This window comes from Pteronotus mesoamericanus, unplaced genomic scaffold (genome assembly GCF_021234165.1).
Source record: "Pteronotus mesoamericanus isolate MK-2021 breed Mesoamerican mustached bat unplaced genomic scaffold, CSHL_Meso_final scaffold_232, whole genome shotgun sequence".
Lineage (NCBI taxonomy): Eukaryota > Metazoa > Chordata > Mammalia > Chiroptera > Mormoopidae > Pteronotus > Pteronotus mesoamericanus.
Window position 1 is genome coordinate 23362917 of NW_026555311.1, and position 23576 is coordinate 23386492.

Sequence of the window (23576 nt, forward strand, 5' to 3'; positions counted from 1 at the left end):
CACACAGTTTTGTTTAAATAGTGTGATAATTTTTGTAATTATCTAGACTAAAATGAAGTCTCCAAAAGAAATTCTGCACTTACAAAATGAAAGTAAAAGAATATAAAGAAAATTAATATATTATGGAACTCTTGATAAAAGCTATTTTTAATGTTAAGAGTCATAAAAACTAAAATATGATAAGAGTTAGAAAAAAGAATGAATATATATACTAACCCACATTTTACTGTAGAGGTAAAGTTGAAAAAAAGGAAGTTGCCAGAAGGAATTCTTTTCACATGAGGGAAATTTAAACTTAGTGGAGCTATTTTATAAATGCAAAAATCATAATTATTTGGCCTGAAATTAAATTTTCACATGTAGTTTTTTTTCTGAATAACATTATTTTATAATCTTAGAAATTATGTTAAAATGAGGTTGGTACAGCCCTGACTGGGTGGCTCAGTTAGTTAGAGTGTTGTCCCTGTACGCCAAGGTTGCGGGTTTGCTCTCTGGTTGGGGCACGTCCCAGAATCCACCAGTGAATGCATAAATAAGTGGAACAAGTCTATCTTTTTTCTCTCTCATTCCCCCCCACCCCCCGTGTCTCTCTCTCTCTCTCTCTCTCTCTCTCTCTCTCTCTCATAAAGGAACTCATATGAGGGCAGACAGACATCCAGCTATTGGAGTGGAGACCTGGTGCATTATTTGTAACGAGATAGGGTCTGTGCTTGCGGTAGAGGAGCAAGATGGAGAGCATGCGGTGTACCGTGGGAGATTCCAGGCCTTCCTGTGGCTCGGGGAGGGGCGGTGGAATGCAGACCAGGGAACCAGACAGGCCATTTCAGTCACTACCTTGCTCCTCTTTTCACTCTGTAGAATTTCAGTGTCTGTGATTGCGGTCCTCCTTTAACAGTCATGGATGAACCCCATCTTTGTCGTCTGTACATTTAAATTGCCTTCAGTCTTTTTTGTAGTAAGGGAGGGCTGTTATACCCTACATTATGTAGACATGCATTCATATATTCTTATTCTAGATTAAATATCTTCTGTGATAAGAACTCTGTGTTCTCTGAAGCAACTACTTCTTCAGCCTAACCTAATTCACCACAGAGCCATTTTGTCCTTTTTTTAAAGGAAAAAAATAGTAGCTACAAATCTACACCTGCCATTGTCCCATGTGGCAAGTTTATGGCAGCTACAGGAGCTCAAACAGTAGGTGTCATTGTTCCCCAGGTGCTCATTAGAGATTACCTGCCCTGTTGAGGTTATTACAGAAATGAAAGGGAAGGACGGGTTATGCCAAACCCTTAGTGAGATTGCCACAATATAAACATGAACAGGCAAACTTAACACGAAGAACATTCTTGGCTAGGATGATGTTCGTACCTTGGCCTTTTTTATAGTCTAGGCTAGAATCCCAGAACAGAAGACTCTGCCTCAATTGTTTAGACTGACATCAAAGCAAATTTTGGTGTAGGTGTTCTTCCGCGCCCTGTTCAGCCTGTTATTGTCTGATATCTTTTGCCTGGCGGGCAGTCAGATCTTGCTGGGAATCTGTTGCTAGTTCTACTTTTGTTTGTCTAAGTCTTCAGTGTCTGCAAGCTTGGGTTTGATTTTTGTGATTATTTCGGTATGAGAAGATGCTCAGTGTCACTAACCATCATTGCAATACAGATCAAAACTACAATGAGATTACCATCCATTAGGATGGCTACTATCAAAAAGACAAAAAGTGTTGGCAAAGAGGAAGAGAAGTTGAAAGATTTGTGTGTTACTGGTTCAAATGTAAAATTGTGCAGCTGCTAAGGAAAATAGTATAAAGATTCCTCAAAAAAATTAAACACAGAATTACCATATGATCCAGAAGTTCCACTTCTGAGTATATACTCAAAAGAATTGAAAGCAAGATTCCAAAGAGATATTGGTACACCTGTGCTCATAGCAGCATTAGTCACAATGGCCAAAAGATAGAGGCAAATCCAGAGTCCACCATCGGACGAAGGGCAAAACAAAATGCAGTATATGCACGCTATGGAATACTATTCAGACTTTAAAAAGGAAGGGACTTACAACACAAAGACAACATGGATGAACCTTGAGGACATTTATGCTAAGTGAAATAAGTCAATCACAGAAGGACAAATACTGTATGATTCCACTTTTATGGGGTACCTAGTATAATCAAATTCATAAAGACGTAAAATAGAATGGTGATTGCCAGAAGCTAGAGGGAAGGGAGAATTGGGAGGTATTGTTTAATACGGACAAGGTGAAAAGAGCTCTGGAGATGGATGCTGGTGATGGTTGCACAGCAATGTGAATGTACTTCATGCCACGGAATTACATTTAAAGATGGTTAAGATGGTAAGTTTTATATTACATGCATTTTACCACAGTAAAATAAATGAGGGGAAAAAATGTCATAGGGTATTTCATGCACACCCCTAGCTGAAAACCACTGAACCAGACCAACAATATAATTATTTCGTGAAGAATGGTTATAAACTTTACTACTTTTTATCATACACTTCTTTAGGGATTCAATATTGAGTTTTGGACATCTAAGAATCACTAGTAATATTTTTTTGAACACTAAGAGAAAAGGATAAATTCTGTGTTTACTTCTATCAATTCTAATTAAAATATTAAGGGTATGTTTAGGCAAGGCTGAAAAACAAAGGCAAACTATATAAAAGTTTATATTTTTATGCTTGTCCTCATCTCTGTCCTCAGCTTAAAAAAATGAAGGAAAAATTTACTTGTAGAAAATGACATCTTTGTGGCCATTCTGTCTGACCTATAACTGCTTGTTCCTCAGTCTCCTTGACTCCCCACGGACTTCTGACTATATGAATTTCAGATTTTAATAAAATGTAAAACTCTACATTAAACGAATAGCAGACTAGCTTTGCCTGATATAACTACTCCCAACTTCCCATTTAAATTCTAATGATGATATAAAAGACAGGATCTAGAGGCACCTTTAAATAATAATAAGGGAAAATCAATATGTCATATCACCAGTGGGATGAACTGAGAAACATATATTTGCCTTACAGACTTCATGTTCCGTCATCTGGATGATACAGTGACCAAAAAGAGAAAAGGAAAGGGGAAAAAATAACTGACTTGGGTTCTTTCCAATGTCTACTGCACCAACTAGAAAAGCAAGTGACATTCCTCCAACTGGGCCCAAACTTATTTTCTGAACCATACAGAGCTGGGTTGCATATTCTTTTCACCTCTCTGCCACCATCACTTTCTTTATTTCATTTTTTACTGAGAAACTAGAACATTCCATATACAAAGCAGCAGAGATGAAAGGGTATCCCACTGGCACGGTCAGTCACCAAACAAAATCATTTGTGAAAGGGATAAAGGCAGGAAGATGATTGGATTTAATGCATGCTTTCAAGTGTACAGTACATAAAGAGAAACTACAAATTTGTCTCTGATTCTCCAGCTTAGTCATAAAATTGGACCAGTAGCAAGAAGTATGCATTTAAAATTATTCTAGTGCAGACTCAGATACTGGCTCTTAAAGTCTAAATCCGAGATGGGGCATCTGCCCACAGCCAAGGGATGTTGACATAAACTAAGAACAATCTACCTATCCAGTTGCTGGCAGTGAGTCTAGATTGATTGTTCCCCCTTAAGAACCACTAGACACAAAGACCTGTTTGGAAGCTATGAAGAGAAATTAGGAACTACAGAACAGCATGCTTTGAAGACTCCATGTAAAAACAGATTTCAGAGAATTGTTTTTCATATGGTTCAAAGGAACCATTGAGAAGTATATTGCTACTCTTCCCCAAAAATGCTCAAGAACATAACCAACCTCTTTGAAACATGAGTAGGAACCTGTAAGAGGAGATTAAATTTAGAATTCAAAGACTAGAGATACAGAGGAAGAGCTGAAATAAGGAGAGAAAAAGGAGCCTAGAAATGTATTAGGAGAGACTTATAAAACTATGCTGGAAGCAGTGAAGATCAGAAATTATTAAAAAGTTAATTAAATACGTGATGAGAGAGAAACTTGAGGAGCTCTCTCAAAGTGAAGGAAACATAGAGAAAAGGTTATAAGAGAAATAATGCTAGAGATGTAGGTCAGAGGTTGGAAAGTCAAACGAAAATTATTATAAAAAGAAAAGATACTAATAGAAATAAAAGCAGACATCAAAGTTAATATATGCCCTGCCAACTGAGAGGTGAATTTAAATTTTTTTTTAATTAAGAAGTAGAGACCAGATTATAATCATTGGTGGAGGGGTAAAGAAAGTAACAAAACTCTGAATTCCTTGCCTTGCATGTGGAAGACAGGAAAAGAGAAACAGGAGTTGAGAGTCTGGGGGGTTTTGTTTGTTTGTTTGTTTTGGAGAGTTAGTTTTAAAAATTATAGATATGTGGGTAAGAGAGGCAACCATTGGTAGAATTGTGCATATGACTCCTATATTTTAAATCTTCTCAGGGGCTAAAAGCAAAGACAGAAATCAAAGGAAAAGGAAGCTCCCAAATTAGAAAACATAAAGCAAAAACACAAAACTAGAATGAGTATGCCAGTTATGACAATAAATGTAAATGGATTAAATTCTTAAATAAAAGCTAAAATTACTTTTTTAAAGTGTCCAGTTGAACTATACAGGGCGGGGCAAAAGTAGGTTTACAGTTGTGAGTATGTGAAACAGTTTATTCTCATATTATTTGCTATACAAACAACTATAAACTTGCTTTTTATCCAACCTCTATTTTGCTCACAAGAGCCTTAAAACAAAATGGCACAGAAAGGTTCATTATTAAAATACAGAATTTATATCCGTATTTTATATCTGGCACGCTCTCCCTCCCAAGAGCACGCCCACACTGGCCTTCCCTCTCAGGCATGCAGCTCCTGCATTTCCCCATGAGACTTGCAACCAAGGAGCAGCGGCTCATCCCGGGCTAACTCCCTGAACCTGCCTCCAAGGCCCCCTTTTCTCTGACTTTCCAGCAGCCCATCCTAGGCTCTCTTCTGTGCTTTTTCTACCCTAAGCCCTTCCTTGTTTCACTGTCCCCAGCCTTAATGAAATTACTCTCAAAATAAAATAAAGATACGTAATAAAATATAGAACTTACATCTTATAAATATAAACAAAAAGAAAGATATCAATATCAGAACAAGAGTTTAAAGCCAGATTTTTTGATCAGGACAAACCATATTTTGCCATGTATAATGCTCACTGTTTCACCCAAATTTTTGAGGGAAAAGTAAGGGTATGCACTTTATGTGAGTAGTACTAATTCTGTATCTACATAAATGTTTTTAATTCTTTCATCTATACTTACATGTTAAAAGTATAACTCTAGAAAACAAGTAATGATATCCATATGCAAAATAATACCCAGGAATACAATAATCTGTTTTGTTTCTAAATATAAATAAATAAATAATTGAATTAAAAAATTAAAATGAAAGATTTTGTTTCCTGAAAGTTTGGGCCAAAAACATAGGTGTGCATTATACACAGCAAAATACATACTTTATTAGCTAAAATCCATGCTAAAGACATAAAGTTTATAAATAAATATAAAATAGCATAACATGAAATCATACAAATTTAACTCAAGTTAACAAGGATAAACAGGCAAACACATTTAAAGTATAGAACTTACACATACAACTGTATCTCTATAACAAAATTTACAAAATAAATACCACTGAGAATTTGATATAATTAATAATTAAATAAGTGAGCATTACATATCCTAAACGTTATACCCTGCTACTAGGCTCAAGCATTCCTGCTGCTAAAAAAATTATTCTGCTATCTTTAAGTGTTCTTGAAGAGCAGATATTTTAATAGTAATTTTTTCTGACCACAGCGTAATTAATAACAAAAAATTTCTAATCAATCACTGATAACACTTCTAAATGGAAGAAAAATTTCAGAGAGGAAATAAAAACCTCAAATGTAAACTATTTAAAAGAAAAAGGTAAAAAACTACATATCCAAATTTGTAGACTGAGATCTAAGCTCTTTATTATAGGTAACTTCAGCCTCTTAAGAAGATTGAATATAAATGAGCCACACATTCAGAAAAAGCTATATAAAAAAAGAAAAGTGACCTCTTGGAAACCAAAAAGGATTTAATAATAATAACAGATAACAGCCTGGCTAGTGTGGCTCAGTGGATTGAGCACCGGCCTGCAAACCAAGGGGCTGCCAGTTCAATTCCCCAGTCAGGGCACATGCCTGGGTTGTGGGCCAGGTCCCCAGTATGGGGTGCACAAGAGGCAAGTACACACTGATATTTCTCTCCCTCTCTTTCTCCCTCCTTTTCCCTCTCTCTAAAAAATAAATAAATAAATAAAATCTTTTTTAAAAAAAAGAAAACAGAAAAGGAGCGGAACTGATGCTGGAATTCATAAATTGTGATTACTTGGGAATAAAATGCAAATTACAAAATAGAAAACCTTCTGGTAAACAGGAAAAAATATGGAACAATACTAATACTAATAATCAGAATTGAAGTTTGCTACAAGGGATATAGTAGTTTGTAAAAGATTAGAGAATACTTTATACAATTTTATACTAATAAACATGAAAATCTAGATGACATAGTTTTCTGGAATATATACATTTTGAAAGAAAATTATATTAAATCCAAAAAAAGTACTTTTAATAATCTGTTCTAATTCCAAGGAAGTAACTAGGATATGAAAAGTAACACTACTTGTGAATAAGGGTCATGCCCTTTTAAGGATGTACTCTGAAGCCAGATCACATGAGACAGAACCAGAACTGTGTAAATGTGCATGAGACACTAAATCTCTCTGCACCTATTTCCTCATCTGCCAATGGGTACAGTACATGTAGTGGACTATCCACTTCATTTCATAATTTTGCTTTATAAACATCTTGGTCTAAAAACTAAAGGAAGTTGGATTTCTTTTCACATAAAAACACACTAAGTATGTAAAATTGAAAACTATTACAACCTGAAAGAAGCTGTACAAAAGCTGAGAATTCTGACACTTTAATGGAGGCTATTTAATTTGTTTGAAAATATTTAATAAATAGAGTATTAAGATGAAGGAATGAAGAATAGGGTTTTTTTCTTCAAATCAGTCCTAAGAGTTAAAGGAATAGGAGGTGTGAACTTGGATAAAGTTTGAGGATAAAAGATGTTCGTTCCTACTGAATCATATCTATATAGTATGTTTTCAATTTATATTCTGGTACTGTAAAGTTATAGTATATAACTTTAAACCAAAATGTTTATGTCCTAGTGTTGTATGCATAGTATATACTTTTAAATTAAAAATGTAAGGCTTTTTAATCTGAACTGTCTATCAGACCACCACAAAAGGGGGATGTAGTTTTTGTCAAAGTCTAAATACCTACAAATACTCCGTTAAATTTCAGCACACTGATAATCACAGCTAAGAGCTAACACCAAGTGAATAAATATTGAGGATTGGATATATTTGTTTTAATGTATGATACTCTGAAGAATGCACTAAAATCATGGAAAAAGTTTAATTTAGAAATCCATTTTACAGTTACAAGGAAATAATTTTACAATCATTTCATATTGTTGATGCTGCATATCAACATTAGGCATGTTTAAATGACACTAAAAATACTATATTTTGTTAAATAGCCAAATTAAGAGTTTCATGCTATTTTGATGAGTAATTACATGATCTTTATCCTTAGTCTTAATTAAGCAAACATGACATAATTGTCTTTTATATCCTTACTCATTAAAAAATTTGAGTAAATGTAAATATTATTTTCTAGAGAAAAAGGATAACTCTGTTAGACCTAATGGTTCCTTTTAAAACAAAATTTTATTACAGATAGGATTTTATACACCACAGAAAAGAAAACATACTGAAGTAAGAGAACATACAGAAAAAGAGGACACATGCTTTTTCAGGATGCCTGGTTTCAGTATATTTGAAACTTCTTTCTATATGTAAAGTTTTTGTTTCAAATCAAGAGATCTAATTTTAAAGGATCACTGTCATCAGGCCTCTGGGTGTCTCATGCAATTTTTATACACTAATATTGCTCAACATAATCAGCTTACAGAAATGCCATTTTGGTTTTGCTAATAAACACAAAGACTAAATATATTTATATCATAAATATATCTCAGAGTAGGCTTAGAATCCGTTTTAAATGATCATAGCAATAGAAAATTCAGTTGCATCATCACTTACTGTAGGCTTGGGTAATAAAATTGACCATAATGCTGGAGCCTGCACATGGGCTTATTACTTTCAGTTTTAAATACTTTATCAATCTTAGGAAATGAACTCCTTATTCAAGTGTTAAATATTGCATAAGTAAGAATTTTTCTTAGCAAATCAATCAAGGCTATGAGAAAAATGTATTATTCTTAGTTGTATGCAGAGGATAAAAAACAAAGTACATGTAGATGAAGGAAGTGTGTTTTTCACTTTAGCTTATTTGCTTATCTCTTTTTTGGCAATATCTTAGATTATCTCCAGGAGCCAGTGATAGCTATGGAAGCATCCCTATTTCTGACATTAAACATTCTTAGAAACCTTACTGGTGAATTGTTGAGCACATCCCATAAGAACTATGGAGGTAGAAGGATACCTTAACAAAGCTATTTTGGTATCTAATAAACTATAACTATGACTGACACTGTCATAAAACTAAATATGCAATTATAACCTTTTATAATGATTTAAGCTTTAGGGCAATAAAAGAAAACCTCAGAGATCACTAGCCAAACCTTTCATTTTCTGTATGAAGAAAACAACCCAGTGCAGCCAAGCTATCCAACAGTCTATGATTTCAGCTAATCAACTGTAGAACTAAGACCAGAATTTCTCTTTTCTAGTTACCAATGTAAAGTGTTCTCAGAATACTTTCTTTAGAGAAATCCTATTAGAAAAATATGGAAATAGGGACATGTTAAGTATACAAAAAGTTCCAAAAGATTATTAAAGAAATAATCAAATGTAAATTTGTCAGAAATTTGACCTAAGATCAATATGCTAGTAAAAATGAACATGATTTAATTACTTGGTTTTATTATTAATTTATTCACTTATTTTTGCATTGTGAGAAAGGCTTTTTAAGACTGACTTAGATGGTTCAGTTCATTTTTTTAAACTGTGAGGGAAATTTTATGTGTTGCCTTTTATTCACTCAGATTAGCGTAAGTTTTCCAATTCATACCTTCATTACTTAGATTAGAATGTTTAAAAATAGCTGTTTCGGTGTCTGAGGAATTGAAGTCTTGAAGAATTTTTAGTCGCAGAACTTTGCTAATCAGTGTCTTCCATGAATGAACAGCAGCAGAATCTGGGGGAGTTTCTTAGAATCTCAGCCTTCCCTTCTCTAGACGTGGACCAGCTGAACCCGAACCTGTATGAACAAGATCCCAGGTGATTCTGATTCACACTCAAGTTTGAGAAGCACTTACTTAGTTCATAATCTCAGAACCTGGTCCTGTTTCTTGCCATTCCTTTGTCTCTTCCTTGCCTGCCTTTTTTCATCCCCACTCATACCCCCTAAAAGGAACATAAAATATCAGTGTGTATTTTAACAAGCAAAAAGAAGTTCAGGTCTTAAGTGCACAGAAGGAAGGAGAAGAGATAGATCTTTTCATTCTGAGATGGCAGGGGATACTAATTGTTTAATTATACCTATATACCTTTGGAATGCTTTTAGCATCTAGCAGATCTACATTCTTTTTCCTCTCCTGGGTCCCCCTGGTCATTATTCACATTGGTCCCTCTCCCAAAACCAAGGTTGTATAACTGCACTGAGAAGTGGAGTACAAGGGTTAATTATACAGTGTTGGATTTACAAAGGGTGAGCCACAAAGCATCGAAAGCAGGGACTGTCTGTTCCATTTAAGGACAGGCCAGCAAAGGATTTGTTGCTGGTTATATAACCTGGGAGCCACAGTGAATGTCAGGCATTGTGAGGCAGAGGAGAAATGACTGTGATGAAAAGCAAAGTAAAATACCTAAATGCAGGACTGCATAATCAAAAATGACTCTCGTGAGTTTTTCTTCTAGTGAATGAGTCCTTAAAAGTCTAGTGCAGTGATTAAGGGCTTATACGCTGAGCTAAAACTTTCTTGGTTCAAATCCCAACTCATTTACTTCTTGGCTCATGACTTAGCTAGTTACTTAACCTCTCTAACCTCTTCATCTGAAAATGGGGGAGAAAAACAATAGAACCTACCTCACAAGGGTTAATGTAAACAGTGAATGAGAAAATCTTTGTAAAAATACTTAGCCCAGTGTCTGAAACATAATAAGTACTTGGTAAGTGTTAGGGTGTATTTGTTTGTTTGTTCATTGACTCAGTTATTCATGAAGATTCTTCTCATCCATTTCCCTTGTACACAATAGCATTATTGTAGGTGGTTTGGGGGGATATGAATATGGCCTGTGGCCATGACAAAGATTTGGAGCTTTAACCAGAGGAAATTCTCTAGAGGATCTGTTGACCACCTGTGGAATAATGGTGACTATGCTGGGTATGATGGTGGTAGTAGTAGTAGGGAGTCTAATGAAAGAAAATGAGAAATATCATACAGTCCCTTGAGGCACTTAGACTCTGAGTTGCAAGAGATGAGATATACACATACATGGAAGAAAAACTCAACAAACGATTACAAAACAATATGTTCATATGTTGAAAATTATACCATAAAAATTAGGATGTTTGGAGTAATTGAAAAGCAACCATCAATATTGGTCATTAACAGTTTTTATTTTCTTTAGGTGTGGTCTGTAAAGAAGGAAGAAAAGGGAGGCAATTCTTTAGGTGTGGTCTATAAAGAAGGAAGAAAAGGGAGGCAACAGATCTATTAGGCAAAACTATAGTTTGACATACACTAAAGATTTTTTTTATCTCTTCTTTCAAGCATAGATACTTTTGAATCTTGATATAGAAGCTGACTAAGCCCTAGAAGGGGTGTCCAGCCTGCCACCCACGGGCCACCTGCAGCCCAGGATGGCTGTGATGCAGCCCAACACAAAATCGTAAATTTACTTAAAACATCATGAGATTTTGTGTGTGTGTGATTATATGTCACAATGTATTTAACATGTGGCCCAAGACAACTCTCCTTCATCTAGTGTGGCCCAGAGATGTCAAAAGGTTGGACACCCCTGCAATGTGAAGTATGGATATTCATATGGCTAAAATAGCTGCCAGCCTCACCCCCTCTCTGTGGTTTATAAACATAAAATGCAGGCAAGATGGTGACGTTATGAAGGATGCTGATCAAATAGTGTCCTATAATTTCACCATTCCACTTTATGTTGACTACTTTTTAATACTTTCAAAGGAATTCATGCTTTAGAGAAAATGGGAAGTAGAGGAAGTTTAGAAGTGTTTAACAAAAGAGCTGTAAATCAGGTGGTAAGATGAAATATTATAAAGCTTGAGGTATTGTCTACCTTGAGGAATTTAGGAAGGAAAGATGGCTTAGAAATAGTCACGTAGAAAACAATGTTGGTTCCTTGTCCTCTATTCCCTCGAGTCCCTGCTGCTCTCTTCATGTCCAGAGCAGTTTCAGAAAGATGCTTCAGTCTACAGGCCTAGAAGAGGTGAACAAGGAAGGGACAGTTTGGGCTGGGGAGAGCGGGGAATGCGTAGCGGTGGCAGCAGGAAGACAGTCAACAGCAATTGCAGTAACATTTGGGGGAAAATAAAAAGACCCTGAACTAAGACCATGGCACTAGGGTGAGAGGTAGAGAGTTTTCAAAGGTCACTTGTGAAACAGTCTTGTTATGGACATCTTTAAAATGGGAGGCAGGGGAGGGGAACACTGCTCTGGAATAAATACCCAGGGCCATCTCTAGTTCTAGAAACAAGTGAAAATCAGCATCTGTCAGGGGCTGGATGAACATTGTGCAAGGGTCACTCAGGGCCCAGCTAACACTTTAAGCCTAAGGTCCCCTTCAAATGTGTGGTTCACAGTCTGGTGCTCCATCTGTTTGACTTTTTTTCTCTTTGCTTCTTTTCCGCAGTGCCCATGTATCCCAAGTCAGCAGTGTTTCAACAACAGGAGAGTAAGTTCCTTGAATTGGATGGGGTTTTTTCCCCTCTTTCTTGCCCACTTATTAAACAGAGAACAAAGGCAATTCTAATATTGGATAGTATTGGAAGATTTATACAGTAAGTAACCAAATGGTTTTGAAAACTACACAAGAGGAGAGTGCTAAGTAAGAAACGTTCCCATTTGATCTTCTGTATGAGTGTGTGACTAGAGACAGCTCTACCATTTCAACATATGAGATTTTTATTTATTTCAGTCTAAGTAATGTCAGAGTCAATATTTGCAAAGCAATCTGTGTGCTTTGGGAGGTATGATGCAACAGAGGATGCAATTAAAGGTTTAAGTATTAACTGGGCCTTTATGTCTTTCTTTGTTAATTTTAGTCAGCCTTCATACATTACGTGCCTGAAATATGCCACGCATAGTGTTAGGTGTGTAATGTCAAATGACCTTGGGCTCAGCCTTCAGTCTAGTAGGAACATGGAAAAGAAAGTAACACATCATTTTTCCACAGTGCAGCAGCAGCACTTAGTTAACTTTCTCCATCAAGTGTCTTTTTCTTCCTAAGGCTACCAATTACACTTTGACTAAAATATAAACCCCAGTTGTCTGTGCTTGCCTACCTCTCTAGCTACATTGTTCATTTTGCTTCAAGCACTTGACGGGGCTGTTTCTGAAATAGGCCAACCATACACTGGTATCTGCCTCAGAGCCCTTGCACTGGCTGTTCCTCAGCCTGGACGTTCACTTTCTTGCCAGTCACCTCTTTGTTCCAATTTCATCTTATTCAAGAAGTTTCCCTGACCACTCACAGTCACTCTCTAACTCTGTATTGTATTTTACAGAAAATTTATCACTATCTGAAATTTCATGATCTGTTTGTTATCTGTCTCTCCTCATAGCAAAGTATATATTGTCCTATTTGTGGCTGTACTCCTAGAAAGATGCCTGGCATACATTAATCACTAAATAAATATTTGTAAATAGTCCCTTGCCCAAAGATTCTCCCTGCTGGGACATGGGTGAGCCTTTCTGGAGCATCTTCCATCAGCAGGGACCAGGTAGTGGAAGAGAGGAAGATGTGATGTGATGAGGAAGAAGAAAAAAGGATTAGAAGAAGCATTAATTGGTATGAATTTGGATCTAATAGGATGAATTTAGATTTATTTTCTTTTTTATTAGTGAGGAAGCAATCAGAGGGCAGGATTGACCTCTTACTAACCTCTGTGAATTTTAAGAAGATTCCATGATTATACTAAGATTGATTTGTTCTTGCCTGTTTGTTTCTGGATTACCTTTTATCTGTTATATGTCTCGTATAGTTTGGAAAAAGGGTGTGGTTGCTCTATAGGTACACATTATGTACTCACGTTCTTATGTACTATTATTAGGTAACGTTGAATCACTGGGATGAGGAATTCTAAACGTAAAATTTCTAATACCCAATCAGACTATACTTGCTCATTGTCTTAAAATAATTTTAATGAAATTACTATGAGTCTCTTAATAAAACTCTACTTGAAAAATCTAAAGTTCCTAAATTTCTAAAATCCATTTCATTTGAATGAATATATTTCTCAATCTGAACATTTAAAAATATATAAGTGGTTCTTTTTTAATTTTAACAACTTTATTGAGATATAAAAAGCTACACATATTGAGATATACAAAAACTACATATATTTAATGTATACAATTTGATATCTGGGTGTGATTCTTTCAGATGAAGGAAAACATGTTTTGAAGAGTATGAATTTAGAATTTTTGTGTCAGCTTGCTCAAAGTTATTGTGATGATGTCAGGTGTAGACACACTGGAGGACTATGTAGCTTTAAAAACCATGCCTCATCATGTGCTCTTTTCAGCCCCTTGTGCTTCGCTATTTTTCTCAGGTTTAACAAAATAAATCTATTCTTTCATCTTCAGTGATATATATTGAAGTGTTTGTATGAATGCAGCCTCGATCATATATATCGCAATTTAATTGAATAGGTTCAGAAAGATTTTGCTTTTCTGTTATGAATGGCAATTGTTCTGGCAAGGTGTTCTTTTGTTAATAGCATTACTTTCTGTATAATTTTATCTCAAAAGAATTTTAAATAGATAATAGGCATCATAAAATTATCAGTGCCAGTTTGCTTTGAAAATCATACTTTCCTTCTCTGCAAAACTGGTATGAAATCTGGAAGAAACTTGCCTTTGTAAGAATAGATCCATTATTGTTCTATGAGGAAAAAAAAATCTTTCCTCATTCTGCCTTATATTAAATGACCTTATTTCCTGAACGCCTCCTACAAATGTTGCTGGACTTGTTGTGAGCATTTCAGTAATCCTGGACTCACAAAGAGGAGAGACACAGTTATCAGATTGGTGAAATTTGTTCTGTTTAGTTTGGTTTTTAATGCACAATGCAAATATTCTTGGGGCGAATGCCTCATATACTACCTTGGCTTATGAAGTTGTAGTAGGTCTTCCATTAGAATACTGATATTTTCTTATTTGTGGGCACATATATTTAAAGGCAATTGTTGATAAACTTGATTGCTTGAATCATTCTGTATTCTTTTTTTTTTTTTTTAACTAGACTCTTAGAAAGAACCATCCGGTCGGCTGTGGAACAGCATCTTTTTGATGTTAATAGCTCGGGAAGCCAAAGCTCAGAGGACTCAGAACCTGGATCGTCCCCAGCAACTTCCTCCACATCTGCCCGACAGCGACGGCGCCTGTCCAAGGAGCAGGATGAAGTGCGACACGGCAGAGACCTGTGAGTTGACGTCAGTAATTCTTGTTTGTGTTTTCCCTTCTGCCTTTAAAAATATACACCTGAATTTTTTCCTGTGTCATGGCTACTCCCATTTCAGTATGTAAATTAAAACTTTAAAAAGTTTTCATTGTGACCATTTTAAATTTAGCCAACCTTTGGAAAGTCATAGGTGGTTGAGTAAACATTTCAGTTTTGTCTGAATTTGACACATTGTAGGAAGCCACCTCTGATTTAATATATTTCATAGATTCCTTGTTAAAATCTTACTTCAAAGAGTCCTGAAAAAATGGAGAAAGTTGCTATATGCCTGTCCAGAGGTGGTTTTTTCTTGTCAGACAACATTCAGTTGGCTGTTAGACTAGGATATGAACCAGCAGAGTTTTCTACTCCGTGGACCTAATTAAATACTAGACTCTCTCTCTAAAACTCTTGACAGTTGATTATGTTTTGGTATAAGAAAGATTGAGCTTAAGCCTAATAAAAGTGGAGATACTTGAGTTTTTAATTATTATAATGACTAATTTTAAGGTATTCCCACAGCATGAATTTCAAGAATAGTATTACAGGGAACTTTATTCTCCATTAAAAGGTTTGATAAATACAAATGAACAATTATTGAATAACCATGACTTAAATAGTCAAGGAAAATATTTTTATGTAACAGACTATATTCATTTATTTTCCCAAAAGTTTTAGTATTTAATCTGCTGTAGCATTTGGTCACTATAAAATTGTTGTTTTGAACTCATTATTAAATGTCAAACGCTAAACTATACCCTAGTTCTCATCATTATTTCTTATCTGGACTCATACTCTACATCAAAACCTTTATTCAAAAAAAAGAAAGAAAGAAAACTTCTTGTTGCTTTAAGAAAAACACAGAAGATAAATGGTATAAGTAAGTTTCATGCTGCATATCACCTAAGGGCTATATTAACACTAATCTTAGAAGTAAGGCGGTATCAGTGGTGTAACTGACTTTTCAAGTGACATAAGCAGTACTTTTTTTTTCATTTTTATTGAGCAATAATTGACATGCATCACCATATAAGTTTAAGGCATAAACATAATGGTTTTATTTGCACTTATTGTGATATAATACTAAAGTAGGTTTAGATAATCAGCACTTTAAGAAAAAACATTTGTCTTAGAGCTGGCGGAAAGGAGGGGCTGCTGTAATGTTCCCTTTGGAAAATAGAAAAATACGATACAGAAGATTTACATTTAAAGGTAGCTTCCGACCAAGCTTTATAGGCCATGTTTAGGAATATGATTACTTTGTGAACTGCTTATATTGTGTTATACAGCAAGTACAAATTATTCATTTAACACTGTTCTTATCCTTTGCCTCATTTTTTGCCAAATTGCAGCAATATTTTGCGTTTTTAAAATACCCTTAATGTGTCACGACATCATACTTTTCACCCACCCTCAACATTTTGACAGAGGGGTAGCGAGTGGAGGCTGGAAGCGGTTGTGAGGCCGGCAGAGAGAAAGGGGCGGCGGCGGCGGTGACGGGTGCGTGGCCGCAGACGGGAGGAGCACAGTGGGGTGAGATCAAAAACGAGGAGAAGCTAGACAAGGAGAGAAATATGAAACATAGGGTAACCTCACCTGCAGATTTTACATATAGTTTTCTAAGTCCAAGGATGTTTCTTGTTGTTTTTTTTAATTGATTTGAGAGAGAGAAACATCTATTTGTTGTTCTACTCATTTATGCATTCAATAATTGTTTCTTGTATATGTCCTGACCACGGATTGAACCTGCATGTCAGGACGATGCTCTAATCAACTGAGCTAGCTGACCAAGGCCAGAGGACACCCTCTCCTAAACTGACCCTGGGTCACTATCATGCCTTGATCTTCCTTCCTCAACTCGCAGCTTACACTGAACCGCTTCTCTGAGCTCTCCAGGTCTTTGGAGAGCAAGGCCCTTATCTCTCAGGACCCAGACCTACTACTTTTCCCCCCATGAAAGTCTTTTCATATGTCCCCAGGAGATACACTAACATGACATCAATTGTGAGAAATGGAGAATCATTATTATAGCCTATAGTAAGTATGCTTTTCTCAACATATGCTTATATGTAATTGACTCATTTATCTAAGATTTTCATCACGCTTTGCTTGAAAAATAAGAGAAGATTAAGCTAGACTTTACTATATGTTCTATTCAAAACTTTTAGCCCTATGGAATGGTTAAAAAATGTATTGAAAAACAGAAATTTTTAAAACTACTAACTCTTATTTTGCCGCTCACAGCTCAGAGCTACAACCACATTTTTAAAAAAAACTTTTGAGGCTAATGGTTACCATATTCTGAGATGAGACTGAAGAGACTACAGTCTGTACTAAGATCATCAGGCAGATTTTTGAAATAAGCAATACAGAAGTTACACTAGATTAATATATAGTTCATTTTAGTATACATGATTTCTTATTTGTCAAAATTCAGAAGGCAATATTATCAGGTTTATATTATTATTTTCTACAATAAAAACAAAAACTTAGGCAATATATTTATTATGTGAAAGGTTACTGTTTAAAAATATACCATCTGCTGGGTGCATGGAAATATTGCATCTTGGTGATAGGTGTATGAAAGTTCATTGAAATGAATGAAAATTCCACAATAAATATTTTTTAAAAGAAAAGCATAATTTAAGTCAAAATGGTTTTAATATTCTAAAGCATGATGAACTGGGAAATTTTTATTATATAAATATTATATTAAATTCCTACTGCAAAGTAGAAAAAGCACACTATGTTAGGAGGAAAATAAATAGTTCAGTATTGCTAGAACGTTCAATGTGGAACGAACGTTCAATGTGCTTCCAAAGAGGAAACTGAAAACAAAAACAAGATATGAGATCTAAATAGCGCAAGTGAGATGCCACAGAGATCTAAGGTCAAGCCAAAGGTAAACGATGTCATGTACCATTGAAATCTGTCAGGATGTTGCAGAAAGGAAGGAATTGTGTACCATTGCTCCTCACACTCATATAGGTCATGTGGTGAGAGACATTGACTCACACAACCGCAAAGACTTTCCTTTGAGAACAAGGTTTCCACATGAACATAACTGCACAATCAGATTTTCATATATTTATTTAAATAGGATTTATTCCAGCCATTCATTCACTATTCAAAAGCTTCTAAAATAAATGTTGTCTTTTAATTTCTAAAAATAAATTTTAGCTTTTGTATTAATCTGCCACAGATACCATAACAGAGCACCACAGACTAGGGGGCTTAAAGAACAGCAATTTATTTTCTCACAGTTCTGAGAACCTGGAAGTCCAAGATCAAGGTGCTGCCAGGGTGGATGAGACCTTTCTTTTTGACTTGTAGATGGTGCCTTCTCATGTAGCCGTTCTTCCTCTCCTGGTGTTTCTCCCTCTTCTTACAAGGACACCTGTTCTATTGGATAAAGCCCCTGGCTGTATAGCCTCTTGTAGCCTTAATTATTACCTCCTTAAAGACTCTATCTCCAAATATCATCACATTGGGAATTAGTGTTTCAACATATGAATTTGGGAATTCAATTTAGCTTGTAACAGCTTTAAAACATAAAACCCCTCCATTAAAATATTATAATTGGGTTTATACCCCAGAGTTAGGGAAAATATGAAGAGTGACAAGAAGACAGAATTTAAATAGTAAAACAAACAGTTATGAATTTCAGAGCAAACTCATCCAGGCATCCACAGAAGGCACTGCTCTCAGTGCATGCAGCGGAGAGATTTGAGAATATTTGCTGGAGTATATCTGCCAGCATGTTAGTCCCTGTCAGCTTTCCCTGATGTATTCAATTATTTTATATTATGATTTTTCTTGTAAATGTTGTACATATCTTTTGTCTAATTTTACTAAATCTATATATTTTTACATTAAAAGTTGTATAGAATAAATTAAACATGGAATATTAAAAATCACCAAAGATAATACAATATCACTTTGAAAATAGTATGGTAATATTAATTCATAATTTTGCTCCATTATAGCACATCTATGCCTTAGAGAATATGAATTTAAGTTGCAGAATAAATATTTAATATTATTATTCATTTTTGGATATGGTTGGACTGATAGTAAAATATGGTCATCTATTTAACTCTTTAGAGTTCATTTATTTAGGGGATATAGCGATAGGTGTTTAAGGAGGTATCTTTAGGGCCATACCATGAAGAAGAGTAAAATCTCACTCATTTGTGCCTTCTCGGGCCATGGAGCTGCACTGGTGGTTTAATTTGCTTTAATGATGTAGTAAAATCATCATTATGATTAATCATTATGATTTTACAAAATCATAATGATTTTGCTAAGTAATTTAATTTTGCAGAAACCTCTTAAAAGGAAATGTTTAAAGTACTTAAAGAAAACTATTTCAAGAATATTAAATAAACTAAATTCTGTAATTATGACATTTATATCTTCTTCTAAAATGAAGTCATGAAGCGCCTCCAGTTACAATCTTACATCGTGGAACTCCTTGCACTGGGGAGTAACAAATCTATTTCAGTTAAAATGCTTCATATTCCATAGTTTTGTATTATACTATTTGTATAAAAATGATCTAACACAATCAGATTTAAATGTTAATGCATTTTTGCTATGCCAAACTGACCTTATCATTTGGTAAATCAATATGTCCCATTCTAGAAAAACAGATATGTTCCCTCTTCAGATTTTCTCCTTACATTGTATTAATGAATAAAATTTATTTGTGCATGTGTGTGTATATATAATATATATGTGTGTATATAGTATATACCCGGAGGGAGTTATTTTGTTAGGCTTGCACTAGTCTTCCTGTTTGAATACAAATTACCTTTGGTACAAATACGAAAGTTGTTCATTGCTAGAAACACAGTCATTGCCAATTTGCCTCTTGGAATAACTTCTCTTTTACAGTGAGCACCTAGAGGTCTCAGGAGTGACACCCTGCTCAGATTTTGATCAAAGATGCAAACTAGAGTTTCTAGGCAGTCTTCCGACTCCTATGTGACACAGTGACAGTGTCATTAAAATGTCCCTTTTACCTTTCGAAATACAATTAAGAAAACTTTCTTTCAATTCTAGGGGACTTACCAACAAAGAAAATATTCCCTCTGGTTTCACCAACTTTGATTGTATTTTGAGTGCTCAGGAAGTGGAAAAATTACATGAAAATACTTCTGGCTATATTGGAGAAAGAGGCAAACCTAAACGTCAGAAATCCAGTTCCAAACTTTCTGAGCTCAATGAAAATCAAGACGATCTTGTGGTAAGTGAATAATTTATAAAATTTTTAATTGTGGCCAACTAGAAAATATCACATTTCTTTTCCTTGCTTTGTAAAAAATAAATAATAATTTCAATCTTGAGTTTTACAGAATTATAAAATATGAGGTCTGAAAGAGACCTTAGAGATACTAAGTATACACATTTGTATTTCCTTTTTATAAATATAAAAGTCAATGCTGAGAAAGATTATATTCTGTCAAAGGAACCAGAGAAAAAACCACTTTAATTTCCATATTATTCAAATTGGCCTGATTTTTGTCTCATTCTTTGGAACATTTTTAAATTTTATTTTTGGAACATAATTGTCAATAAGTTGCGTTTGTCCTTGTTTGTCCACATTCTATTTGTTCTTGTCTATATGAATATGTAGAAAACAACTTTTCATGAATGATCTTAAAGCAAGCTGAAAGAAAAATACAAAGGGGAAAAGGATCAACTATCTTCATGCTCAGAAATTTATTATCAAATCTACATTCTTTGAAGTGTTTTCTTCCACGTTAATCAGAAACTAGAAACAATTACTTTCCTACACAGTTACCTCCGACCTGAGCTTGGGTCATTAATTTGATATATAAGTGTTACAAGTGACTTCAGCAATAACTAAGTAATTATTTGGTGTAACAGTTTATATCATCCCTTTTTGTGTGTGCTTCAGTTTCTCTGAAAAGTGAGAACCAAAGTCTGCTTTCTAATTCTCTTTAGTTTTAAAAAAACTAACCAAAAAATATAAACTGAAGATGGATTTTATAACATAACATGAACTGGTATTCCTAATAAAAACAGGTAATATACATTCTTACTGTTTAGTGTGTACATCCTCTGATCTACCTTATCTCTGACCAGAAGCTGGCTCCATGCTGGGTTACATGCATTTAGCTCCATACATTTAGCTAAACTTATGGGCCACCTATTTTTTTTTATTGTCAGTCTCTGCATATGCTCACAGAAGATTCCCAATTTTGCCCTAAATAAAACATACACAAATGCAAATTTAGGAAAAGAATATTTTTTCTATTTTCCCCCAAAATGTATTGATACTTTGTTTCTAGAAATAAACTGATCAGCTGGGATGGACAGAGGGAGGTCATTTAGCTCAGACCCATGTCTGACACAGCTCTCCAAATAAAAAGTATACGCTCTGCAACCATTACACCATAAATGTTATTTAATATTAACTTAATTCTTATTTGAGGGGGGAAAGTAAATTTTTAAAAAATCATACTAACTTTATTAGCTCTGTATTTGGCCCATGACTGCCTATCTGCTAAAGAAATTTACAGTAACTAAAAGTCTGACTCTTGGCTTCTTTGAAAAGAATGTGTTAATACTTCTCTGTTTGAATCCCTTTTTACTGAACTGAACCCATACATTTTTTTCACCAGGAATAGTGTCTGAAACTACCTAAATTGTAATAGCTAATAAAAGTAGAAGAGTACATTTATTCCTTAGAATATGTGTTTGATTATAAAAACTGTGGATCTGGTCTTTGTTAAAACCATTTACCATATTTTGCCATGTATAATGCACACTCTGTTGCCCAAATTTTTGAAGGAAAAATAGGATGCACATTATACATGGGTATAATAAGTATGATAATCCCATGTATAATGTGCACAGAAACATGGGTGCGCATTATACATGGAAAAATATGGTAGCTGGGAGAGACTAATTACATTTTGGTCTTATTTATGTGAAAGCATTGGCCCCCACCTTAGTTGCCAGTTTCCGCATTCCAGGATTGTGCGAGTCACATGTTATCATAAGTGAGCTAAGTGGACCATGTCTTCATTGTAATGAATAATTTAAAATCCTGCCAACACAACTTAGAAGAAAAACTTGCTTTGCTTATAAAGTGAGGGTGTCCTCTAAGACCTATTCTAACTCTCATATTCCATGAATTTTTAAATCTAATCTTCACAGGTAACTACAAAACAGAGAGCCAGAGAACATAACAATGACTAGCATTTAGACTATATCCTGAAAGTTAAGTTGTGCATCTTAACTAACACTATTTTTAATCTTCTAAGTTTACTTTACCTAACTCTCCTTCAAAGTCTTTTTCTAGTCCATTTCAAGTTCTTTTCACCCTGGCTAAACATTTGTTTATATGGCCGGGGGCGGGGGGTGGCGGCAGGAAGTATGGTACATAATTTCATGCCTTCCATGTGCCAAGAAATATCCAACAGATACAGCAGTGAGAAGAGTGGGCAAGGACTGCTGCCCTCATGGAGCCTGACCTTCTAATAGGGGACACAGACAATAATCAAGAAAAATAAGTAAAACATAAGATATATTAGATAATGATTACTAAAAAGAAGAATAAAGCAGGAAATGGGAACAGGAAACGTGAGGGGGCAAGGGATGCAATTTTAAAGAGTGGTCAGAGAAGACAGCTCAAGAATTTGGTATTTGAGTATAAAGACCTGGAAGAAGTAGGGAAGCAAGCCATAGAAAGACACACTATAATGGCAGGTGGCAAAGACCCTGAGGCAAAAATATATCTGCATTGTTCAAGGAACTACAAAAACACCATTGTGGCTGAAAGAGAGTGAGCAAAGTGAGAGAGGTAATTTTAGAGAGGGCAGGTTAAGAGGGCTCAGCCTTGACTCCAGGTGAGATGAGAATCCACTGGAGACTCTAGATAGAATGGTGATCTGACTTACGGAAGTTTGGATTGACTGCTGCATTGAGAATAGACAGGAAGTAGAAAGAAGCAGGGAAACCAAATTAGGAAGCTATTACAATAGTCCAGGTTTGAGATGATGGTAGTCTGAACTCAGGTGATACCAGAGCCAGCACATGTCGCCTTGCAAGTAGTACAAGGAACTATTCCCGGGGGCCCTGTTCACATCAACTGAAATGAGAGTGGGTCCTCCTGGAGTAGGACATGGCAGTAGTGAGGAAGGAGTGGATGGGTTCTGGACACACTTTGAAGGTAGAAGTGCCAGGATTTCCTGACATTACCTGTGGGCTATGAAAGTAACAGAGGAGTCAAAGGTGACTCCAAAGTTTCTGGCCTGAGTGACTAGACGATTGGTGTTGCCAATTTACTGAAATGGAGAAGACGGAAGTTTGGGGAGAATATCGTGAGTTCAGTTTTGGACATGTTAAGATTGAACTGCCCATCAGATATCTAAGAGGAGGGAGGCAGCTGGATTTCTGGGCCTAGAGTCTAGGGAGGATATCCTGACTAGAGATAGCAGTGTGGGAGTCATCAGCAGATAGAGGCTATTTAAAGGCAGTATACTGCATGAGTGACCCAAGGCAGCAGTGTGGGCAGAAAAGAGAGTGGCCTCGGGGACTGCGAGCCTGAGGCGTACCAACATTAAGAGGATGGGGAGTTGAACACATACCAGTACGAAAGACTTAAGAAGGAGCAACAAGTAAAGTAGAAGAAAAATGAGGTAAGTGTGTTGTCTTGGAAACTAAGAGAACCAAGTACCTCAAGTTGGAGGGAGGGTCGATTGATCAAGTGGAAGACTGCATTTGACCATTAGAATTA

At 35.5% G+C, this 23576-nt stretch overlaps 1 protein-coding gene across 2 annotated transcripts in view; it reads left to right on the forward strand.

Moving 5' to 3' along the window:
- The window catches only part of FAM13A (family with sequence similarity 13 member A), a 266776-nt gene that overhangs the window by 189636 nt on the left and 53564 nt on the right, over nt 1-23576 (forward strand). For both annotated transcript variants that reach the window (XM_054591743.1, XM_054591744.1), the window contains 3 exons: nt 11996-12037; nt 14609-14788; nt 19871-20054. In XM_054591743.1, the coding sequence (XP_054447718.1) occupies nt 11996-12037; nt 14609-14788; nt 19871-20054 (406 nt within the window). The remainder of the gene's footprint in view (nt 1-11995; nt 12038-14608; nt 14789-19870; nt 20055-23576) is intronic.